The sequence below is a fragment of the Setaria viridis genome, chromosome 8 (genome assembly GCF_005286985.2).
Source record: "Setaria viridis chromosome 8, Setaria_viridis_v4.0, whole genome shotgun sequence".
Classification (NCBI taxonomy): Eukaryota; Viridiplantae; Streptophyta; class Magnoliopsida; order Poales; family Poaceae; genus Setaria; species Setaria viridis.
This window is the reverse complement of record NC_048270.2, coordinates 4,431,835-4,441,881: the sequence shown is the minus strand read 5'-3', so window position 1 is coordinate 4,441,881 and position 10,047 is coordinate 4,431,835. Positions and strand designations below refer to the sequence as shown.

Sequence of the window (10,047 nt, the reverse complement as noted above, 5' to 3'; positions counted from 1 at the left end):
ACACGCATGTCGTCGTCCTGACCAAGTTATTGAGCTGAGAGTGCCATGTGAAGTCGTCTGGGCATGCATGGATGGAGACCAGATTATTCCACACGGCTGAAGACCCATTTATCTCTCTGTCTGCCCCAGCTCAACCTCTCCATAGGCCTCGCCTCGCCTCGCCCGCTGCGTAACAACGGTAAGCAACACATCCTAAGGTCACTGAAACTTTATGAGTGACAGTTGTGTTTGGTGCTCTCGCAGCTTGCTGTGTAGAAACTGTCAGCTGATCAGAAAACTAGTAGTTTGTCTGCTAGATATTGATTAGATTAGATCAGCAGCAGCGAAGATATTTGGATTTTTATCCTCGACGCATTTGTTTTCAATACCGTGATCCTTGTCTGCAAGAACTATGAACTTCTGATGCAGGTCATTCTAAACTCTGGCAGGCTAAATAGTACATACTTGACAAGTCAGTTGCTCACTTTGTCTCGAGCCATGGCTATGATGGATAGTACAATGAGGATCGTAAACTTCCTCTTGGTGCTCATGGCGGCTTTCGGCACATGGCAGGTCGCCATCTGCACCTCCTTGTATGGAAACGTGACAGACCGGTTGTCACTGATCGCCTTCAAGGAGGCGATCAGTCTTTTGAACGAACTAAAGAAATTTTTTTGAACGAACAGGAGGCGATCAGTCTTGATCCAACAAAAGCTCTGGTGTCCTGGAATGACAGCACCCACTTCTGCAACTGGGAAGGTGTCCTGTGCCGGGTGAAGTCCACCTCGTGTCATTTCTCTGAATCTTACTAACCGAGGCCTGATTGGGCAAATCTCTCCATCGCTCGGGAACCTGACATTCCTGAGACGTCTGGTCCTGTCGAAGAACGCATTCACCGGAGAAATCTCTCTGTCCATTACCCGCTTGCGTCGCCTGCAAATCCTCATCTTGACTAACACGCTGCGAGGGATGATACCTAACTTTGCAAACTCTTCCAGCCTGAAGAATCTGCAGCTGGCTAACAATGTTCTTGTTGGACAGTTTCCTGATCTGCCTTATCATCTTCAGCATCTGGAACTTGAATACAATGGCCTTACTGGGACCATTCCTGCTTCCCTTGCCAATATCACGACGCTTACTACGTTTAGTTGCGAAGGCAACAGTATCAAGGGAAACATCCAGATGAGCTTGGGAAATTGCCCGGGATGAAGTTTCTGGCTGCAGGTGAAAATCAATCGGCAGGTAGGTTCCCTCCCGCCGTCATGAATGTTTCTGCTCTTACCGTTCTCTCCCTTCCTGTCAATCGTCTAAGCGGAGTGACACCAAACAATCTCGGTACTTCTCTACCAAATCTTCAAACACTCCTTGGAAACAAAACTTCTTCGGCGGATACATTCCGCATTCATTGACGAATGCATCCAATCTGCACCTTCTTAACATGTCAAATAATAATTTCACTGGAGTAGTACCTAGCTCCATTGGTCAACTTACCACACTCTCTTTCCGGAATCTTGAAAAAAAATCAACTGCAAGCTCGTAACAGGCAAGGCTGGGAGTTTATGAACAGCTCAGCCAACTGCACTAGGCTACACCATATCTCCCTAGCTAGCAATCATCTAGAAGGCCCTGTACCAAAATCATTAGGTAACCTTTCCAATCAACTTCAAGTTCTATATCTAGGGAAAAATAAACTATCTGGGGGTTTTCCTTCCGGCATAGAAAACCTTCCCAACCTGGTTGCGTTAGCGATACATGACAATCAATTTACGGGTGAGCTTCCAAAATGGCTCGGTACGCTGAAAGGTTTACAGATTATGGGCTTATCTCGCAACAACTTTACAGGGTTTATTCCCTCATCCCTTTCAAATTTGACAATCAATCTCTCTTTCTTGACTCTAACAAATTTGGTGGGCATTTACATGCAAACCTCGGAAACCTTCGAATGCTTAGCACATTGAGCATTTCAGACAATTTCCTTCAAGGTATGCTACCAATTTAAAGGAGATATTTGGAATTCCAACAATAATACAAATTGATTTATCTTCAAACAACTTAGATGGACAACTTCCTAGAGAAGTAGGTAATGCCAAACAACTCGTGAGTCTTTGCTTTCATCCAATAAGCTATCTGGAGATATCCCAAGCACTCATGGTGATTGTGAAAGCTTGCAGTATGTCAAGTTGGACCGGAACATTGTTAGTGGAACCATCCCCACTTCACTGGGCAAATTAAGCACCCTACAAGTTCTCAACTTGCAATAACTTGACTGGACCAATAACAGTGCCTCTTGGCAGTCTACACCTTCTTGAGCAACTCGATTTGTCATTCAACCACCTTCAGGGTGAGGTCCCAACACAAGGCATATTCAGAAATGTAACTGCCCTGAGGATTGATGGAAATCAGGAGCTTTGTGGTGGGGCATTAGAGTTACACCTACTCGCATGTCCTGTCATACCTGTAAGATCAAGAAAGAAGAAGCATTCTATTGTACCAAAAGTGGCGATCCCCTTAGCCAGCATTGTGTTACTTGTTATTGTCATATCTGTAATGGTGTTCTGGAAAGGAAAGCAAAAGGCGAATTTTTTATCTATGCCCTCATTTCATAGCAAATTTCCCAAAGTTTCTTACAGTGACCTTGCCAGAGCAACAGAGGGGTTCTCAGGATCCAATTTAATTGGTAAAGGAAGATATTCTTGTGTATATCAAGGGAAGTTGTTTCAAGACAGAACCGTGGTTGCTGTCAAAGTTTTCAGTTTAGAGACAGGAGCACAAAAGAGCTTCGTCACAGAATGTAATTCCCTGAGAAACTTGCGGCATCTCAATCTAGTCCCTATCCTGACTGCATGCTCAAGCAGTGATTCAGAGGGTAATGATTTCAAAGCCTTAGTCTACAAGTTCATGCCACGAGGTGACTTGCATGCATTGCTATACTCGGCTCAAAATAATGCAAACACTTCAACTTCAAACCGCACTACGCTTGCTCAAAGGTTGTGCATTGTGGTGGACGTCGCAGGTGCATTGGAATACCTCCACCATAGCAGCCAAGGAACTATAGTTCATTGTGATCTAAAGCCTCGCAACATTCTTTTGGATAACAACATGACAGCACATATTGGAGACTTTGGCCTTGCAAGGTTCAAAGTTGATTCCGCAGCATCATCTTTTGCGGATTCGATCTCAGCTTCTTCAATTGGTATTAAGGGGACAATAGGATATGTTGCTCCTGGTAATGTTATTTTTCATACCGTTTTGTAGTTTCATGTGCTATTGTGCTGTGTTTTTTTTTAAGTAACTGCTACTGTGCTGTGTTATCTTTGGGCTAAATAACTCTTGTGTGCAATCTACAGAGTATGCAGCAGGTGGTGAATATACAACAGCTGGAGATGTTTACAGCTTTGGAATTATTCTCCTTGAAATATTTTGAAGGAAGAGGCCAACAGATGATATGTTCAAAGATAGACTGAATATTGTAAGATTCGTTGAGATGAACTTTCCTGACAGGATATTACAGATTATGGATCCTGACCTAGTGACCTGCTAGAAGAAGAGCATGATGTCTCAGAAGAAACTTCAAGCTTAGAGTGTTTGCTCTAAGTGCTAAAGGTTGGACTTTCCTGTGCCAATCCATCCCCAAATGAGCGCATGGACATGCAGAGAGTGGCTGCAGGGCTGCACGGGATAAAGGAGGCTTATCTCAGAGGAACTGAGGTAACATTGCGTAGTTGACTGTCAATTTGGTATGATCTGGTTGTAGTTTGTATAAGGTTTATGACATACCTTCGTAGTGATGCTGAGGAGCTTCATCACTGCTGAGTGCTGACTCGCAGGCCCTTGTCGATGACGAAGTTTTCTTACTTTTTTCCAACTCACCTCGCGTGCTGCTACCGCAGGCAACTGAATGCTCTTGTGCCACTGCTTTTAGCTCAATTACATTCCTTAAGTTAATGAAGAATAAATATGCCATCCATTTTTAAATATACGATGTGACATCCATAAGAAATTTAAAAATAAACTAGTTATAGTTTAAATGAATGACTTTGGGGTAAATTACTAAATTCTGAAAACTTTATGCACATCACACTTGACGACCGCAAGAATAAAGATAATAAAGAATAAACAGCTAGTATTAGTTGTTAGGGGGGTAAATTTGTATATGGAGATAAAAAGAATGATAAATTGTATTAGGGAAAATTGAACTAAATGTAATACTTTATGGAGTTAATTGAATAAAAAATAGTTTAGGGGTTATTCAAACTTTAGCGACAATTGGTAGTAGTAATTTAGGCTATTTCCTAGTTTTTATGAGGCATCCGCACACCACGCGAGCTAGCCCAGCCCAGGCAAAGGATTCGTCGTCCTCGCTACGTCGTGATGGGCCAAACGCCCACAGACCACATGGACCGGGCCGTACCCATTTTTCGGCCCACTTGAGGGAGACCCACACCGGCACACCGCACACGCGCCGCTTCCGCCTTCCGATTTCTAGCCGTTGCGACCCCGATCGAAGCTTCCAAATTCCAAACCCGCCGGCCGGGCTCCCCCCCCGCTCCAACGTCTCTCCTCCTACCCCGCCGCCGTCGCCTCCATTACCCCTCGCCGCCTTTGAATCCCCCCCCCCCCCCACTCCCGAGGCTCGAATCAGAGATCCGCCCCCCTTCTCTCACCGTCCTCACCACCGCAACACGGAGAGGTTGAGGGAGATGCAACACGACATGGCGGAGGTGGACGGGGACGCCCCGATCCCGGCGTTCGCGGTGTCCAAGGGCGGCGTCGTGCTCAAGCACATCTTCCTCAACGCGCCCCCTTCGTCGCCGGATCGCGGCGGGGCGGTGGGTGGCGGGGAGGAGCAGGAGGAGGAGGAGGACCCGCCGGTGACGGTGGGGCGGCACCCCGACTGCCACGTGCTCGTCGACCACCCCAGCGTCAGCCGCTTCCACCTCCAGCTCCGGGCCCGCCGCCGCCAGCGCCGAATCACCGTCACCGACCTCCGCTCCGGTGAGGCACCCGCCGCTCTGTCCTCTGCATATGCAATTAGCGTCCGTGTGAACCGATTCGTGTTCGCTTAACTGTAGCATATGCGATTTGGGGAAATTTACTAGGGTTTTGACTTTTGATTCCACATTTCGATTGGGTAATCTCGGGATGCGATTAGCGCTTATACCTTGTTAATTGCGGAATTTGTGCTGAGATTTCATGTCCCCCCATCGGAATTTCCTGCGGAAATCTAGCGTCCTAGTATTCCAGGAAGTTAACAGTTAACACGCCATTTCCCCATCGTTGCGGGGTCTGATTCGATGCAGTGCACGGGACATGGGTGTCCGGGCGGCGGATCCCACCCCACACGCCGGTGGATCTGGTCAACGGTGACACGCTGCGGCTCGGGGCCTCGAAGAGGGAGTACAGGCTGCTCTGGCTGTCGCTGCGCGAGGCGCTTGAGATGGAGGATGCGCCGTACATGCCGCCGCTGCCTGAGGACAAAGAGGAGCCACATGCTTATCAGGTACCTACTAGCAAATTCTCCTTTATGCTCCTGGAAATACTTCGTGTTATTTTAGCAATAGCTGTTCAGTCATTGTGGTCTAAGTGTTTGATGAAATGCACAGGAGGCCAGCAGCCAGTTGGTGGCTCCTGAGCAGAGGGAGTCAGCAGACATGGAGGCCCATCAGGTCTGTTCCCAGCAAGTCATTAGTAATGAATCCGGAATGTTTTTGGTGGAATGCTTATAGCTACCTGCAGAGCTGCATTAGGCTTACTAATTTTGTAGGCTACCACTGGAAGCCGCAAGGTGTTAACTGATGCCTTTTTTGGGTAGTAATATAATATTCTGTATCAGCTTTTTTGCATCCTAAGTATGTGGTAGAAATTCATATAAAGCTAGAGATGTTGAGTTGATTGGGATAGCTGCCATCATTTGACAAAGCTTTACATCCGCTATGTTAGAGAAAATGTGATATGTTTGTTTAATGTGTATAAAGATGCATCTGTATGCTCTGGTTGCTATTAGCATTGGTTTAAACTTGTATGTTATTTCTCTGTCCCTTAGGTGGATCTACTTTTTGTTATTTTATTGTCTTTTAACTATTTACTTTGAATTCTATTGCTCCATTTTGTTTTCCTTATTTGAGTGACTGTTGGGAGTTTCAACTATTAGTCCAGTTTCTGGTACGAATGCTAACTGTCTGGTCTAATATACAGGAGACAAGTTCAAGAAAAAAGATACAGGAGACAAGTCAACAAATTATATTAGAAGATATTGATTTTCCAGCCAAAGTGATCCCCTCAGCACCACCATTACCTGACTTTGCTCATTCCTTTTCCGTGGAAGAATCCCATGAGAACATTGAGGGAGTGACAGAGGATATGTTAGTCGACAAGAATCCAATTTCAGAATCTTTTGGCTCTTTGATCATACAGGAAATGCCAGCTGCATTGACAAATGCTGGAAGACCAGCCCTGTCAGACAAGCGGGATACATCAAACCAAGTGTCCAAGAGATCCAAGTTAAAGTCAGTCAAATCACTTCGTATTGACACTGGCAGGAGCAAGGATAGAAGCAGTGCACTGAACTACAGCTCTCAGAAAGGAGACCAAAATGAGATTCTTGTATGTTCTCAGAGCTGTGGGGTGGAGTGCGCTGCCTGCATAGCTTTGTTTGGTATTTCTGAATTTGAAAGAGCTGAAGAAAAGGAAGAGATGATTGCAGAAGATAAGGGCCATATGCATCCCCCAGCCAGCATTACCATGGAGGGAGATAAGAAAGAGCCAAACACTGAGAATTATGGCCCACAAGATTCAGTTGATTCAAAGTTACAGAAGAGGATAGGCTTGTTTGATTCTGCTCTCCCTTTGTTTGGTATTTCTGAATTTGAAATAGCTGAAGAAAAGGAAGAGATGATTGCAGAAGATAAGGGCCATATGCATCCCCCAGCCAGCATTACCATGGAGGGAAATAAGAAAGAGCCAAACACTGAGAATTATGGCCCTCAAGATTCAATTGGTTCAAAGTTACAGAAGAGGATAGGCTTGTTTGATTCTGCTTTCCCTTTGCATTTCAAAGATGATGCCTTCACAGACAAAGAAATTCCACAGTGGAGTTCTGCTACTGTTAATACAGAATCTGAGCCTGTTTCAGAAAATCTTGCAACACCAGAACTGAAGCATGATGACTTGGTCCATCTTAACTTGGAGGGAAGTTTCTCAAATAAGGAGAACATGGCCCCAAATAAGATTGTTGAGGGTCCTGAGAACTATCAGCTTGACAGCACAGTTTGTGGGAATTTATTTGACAATTTGGATACTGAAGAAATCGAAGGAAATGAAGAGATCTGTCCACTGGACAAGGAGAATATCACCCCCAATCTATCAGGTAGCATAATTATGGAGAGGAGCCATATAGGTCTGAAGCCTATCATTTCCCAAGAGTTGATGGATTCCATTTCCCCTCTGAATTTAGCTCATGACAACTTTTCGGAAAATGAAAACTCCATTCTGATCACTGGAAATCAGATGAAATCAAATGAACCTATCTCTGAGAATCTTATTCCGCTAACTCCAGCTGATAAAAAATTGCAGAAGAGCCAGATAGAGTGTATGCCCATTTCACATCTGGAATTCAAAGATGACATCCTTCTGGCTAGGGAAAACTCAGTGCTGGCACCTGGAAAGTATGATGCCATCTCCCCTGAGAGGCAGGAAAATCTGTCCTCAGACAAAGAGAACGTGACTCCTGCTTCTAAGGTAAAGCCCATTGTTAGGATGGTTCTTGGGTCAAGGATGGATAATTCAGTGTCAGCAAAGAAGACTTCAAATAAGGAGAAATGCAATGTGTTGTCAGCAAAGTCCGAAAAAATCCACACAATAGATTATGATGTTTTCTATTCAGATAAGGAGAATTTGACCCCTGTGTCTTCAGGAGGCATGAAAGCAAGGAAGTGTCTTCCCAAGAATCTCATAGTTGATGCAGATCAAGACCAGGAAGCATTCTGCTCTGACAAGGAGAACATGACACCACAATCTTCTGCAGCTCGGAAAACAAGGGATATGTCTGAAAACCGTGCACGAGTAGAAAGTGCAATCACAAAGAAAAGGGTTGCTGATAGGCTCCCCTTCCAGACCCTTCTTTCGAATTCTCCTTTGGGGCCGGCTAGGTCGCTTGATTGTAACTGTGTTGTTCCTAGGACAGCTGACATCGCTGCTGGTGAATTGGCAATCAAGTTGGAAGATAAACTTAACAATCTTGCAGTAAGTTGTTGTAAATATTATAATAGTATTTTCATTTTAATATTTTTTCCTTCTACTAAGGCATCTGACATGAGCAAATCTTTATGCTGAACAGCTTCATAAGCAAGAATCAGGTAGGGCTGGACAACGGATGAAATCCTGGACCATGGTGGCTAACACCGACAGCCTTCTCGATGATGAATCTAGGAAGTCTATTATGCTGTTAAAAGGCATAAAAGGAACTCACCTGTTCGTACCAAGGATTGGTAAGTTAGGAGCAAATATAATATGTTTGAACTGTCATTCTATTATGTTGTCATTCACCAAATGTTTGAAAACGTCATTACTAGTCCTAAAATGTTGTTATTAGCTTGTTTTAATGTTCCCTATGATGAGAATATACTCAAATTGTTGTTTGTGTCTGAATGCATGATTCTTGTGTATACTGTTATGTTGTGCACTTTTGTGCTATATAACCCTGAACAGTACCTTTATTCAGACATGATTATTGCGTATACTGTTATGTTGTGCACTTCTGTGCTATATAGCCCTAAATAGTACCTGCGTTGACTCAATACAATCCGTCGCAGCATTCATCATGTGCTACAATGGTGTCAACTGAAGGCTTGCGTTCAGCTTTTAACTGGTGCTTCATGCCTCTAGACTTTTGAATGCTAGTTTTTTGTTCCATTGCAATAATTGATTCGATCCATTTTGCAATGTGGTTTGTTTCCCCCATTTGAGTCTGCTCAACCTGCATCTTGTCTGCAATGTGTTCCCCTGTTTACTTGTGCACCTGTAGTTGCTGAATTAGTTGAGTCTGAACAGCTTTTATTCTGCCCACAGTGATCAGGGAGCTAGATTCCATGAAGCAGCGGGAGGGCCTGTTCAGACGGTCCACAAAGGCGACCTCCGCACTCCAATGGATTGAGGAGTGCATGGCGACCGAGAGCTGGTGGATCCACGTCCAGAGCTCATCTGAAATGCTCCCAGTCGCGCCAACCCCGCCTGCCACCCCTTCAGCGCAGCGCATCGACGAAGAAATCAAGGTCGGTTCAGCTGGCTCCTTCAACCCAATGGCAGCCTTGTTCTCCCCGAGAGGCTTCGAGCTCACGGACATCGTCTCCCCGAAACCTGAGGACCGCGTCCTCGACTGCGCGCTACTGTTGAACAAGCTCAGGAGCGACCACAACGTCGTGGTCCTGACCGACAGCGTGGCGCTCAAGATCAAAGCCATGGCAGAGGTACCACCATGAGTCAGTCATTCATTCAGTCGTGCCAAAGGTTCAAAATGCGTGTGCAAGTAACCATTTTTGCCGAGGCTTTCGAACTGTATCTGAACTTGGTTTGCTGCAGGGCATTGTTTGCGAGGGGGCGAGGGAGTTCCGCGAGTCCCTGATGAACCCTTGCTCGAGCCGGTTCATGTGGGCGGCGAGCGCGCCGCGGGGGCCGGCCTGGTCGCGCCTGGACGCGGCGGCGCTGGCGGAGGACTACTACAACAGCCACCACCACGAGCACGGCGCTCGGAAGCAGCAGCAGCAGCAGAGGAAGCCCGCCGAGGCCGCCGCCAAGGGCCTGAAGCTGATCCTGCGTCACAACTCGCTGTACGCGCAGGCGACGACGGACGCGGCCAGGATGACACCGCTGCCGCTGGTCTCCTTGGCCTCGGTGTGAGTGTGAGACTGTGAGTGCTGTCGATCAGTTCCATGGTTCTCGATGGAAGACGATGAGGTTTACAGAGTCGTGCATACGAAGCTTTTGTTTACCTTGCTATACCGTGGAGAGTCGCGGGGGTGGTGGTGAAATTGCTTTTGCCTGTTGGGTGGTGACGTGAACGTTTCGCTGGTA

General features: G+C 46.0%; 1 protein-coding gene and 1 pseudogene across 1 annotated transcript; both read left to right on the top strand.

Moving 5' to 3' along the window:
* On the top strand, positions 1-3,876 carry LOC117834214 (uncharacterized; annotated as a pseudogene).
* Positions 3,877-4,571: 695 nt separating this feature from the next.
* LOC117866463 (uncharacterized) lies at positions 4,572-10,047 on the top strand. The gene is made up of 7 exons (XM_034750669.2): positions 4,572-4,974; positions 5,280-5,479; positions 5,583-5,645; positions 6,175-8,220; positions 8,315-8,465; positions 9,046-9,443; positions 9,556-10,047. Exons 1-7 carry the CDS (start codon positions 4,680-4,682, stop codon positions 9,871-9,873), a joined length of 3,471 nt encoding a protein of 1,156 aa, XP_034606560.1. The 5' UTR covers positions 4,572-4,679; the 3' UTR covers positions 9,874-10,047.

Excerpts from the sequence above, each read along its gene's own strand:
- LOC117866463 (XM_034750669.2), top strand. The coding sequence starts at position 4,680 with ATGCAACACGACATGGCGGAGGTGGACGGGGACGCCCCGATCCCGGCG. Across the intron at positions 5,646-6,174 it reads CAGACATGGAGGCCCATCAG|GAGACAAGTTCAAGAAAAAA; the intron begins GTCTGTTCCCAG and ends TCTAATATACAG. Across the intron at positions 8,221-8,314 it reads ATAAACTTAACAATCTTGCA|CTTCATAAGCAAGAATCAGG; the intron begins GTAAGTTGTTGT and ends TATGCTGAACAG.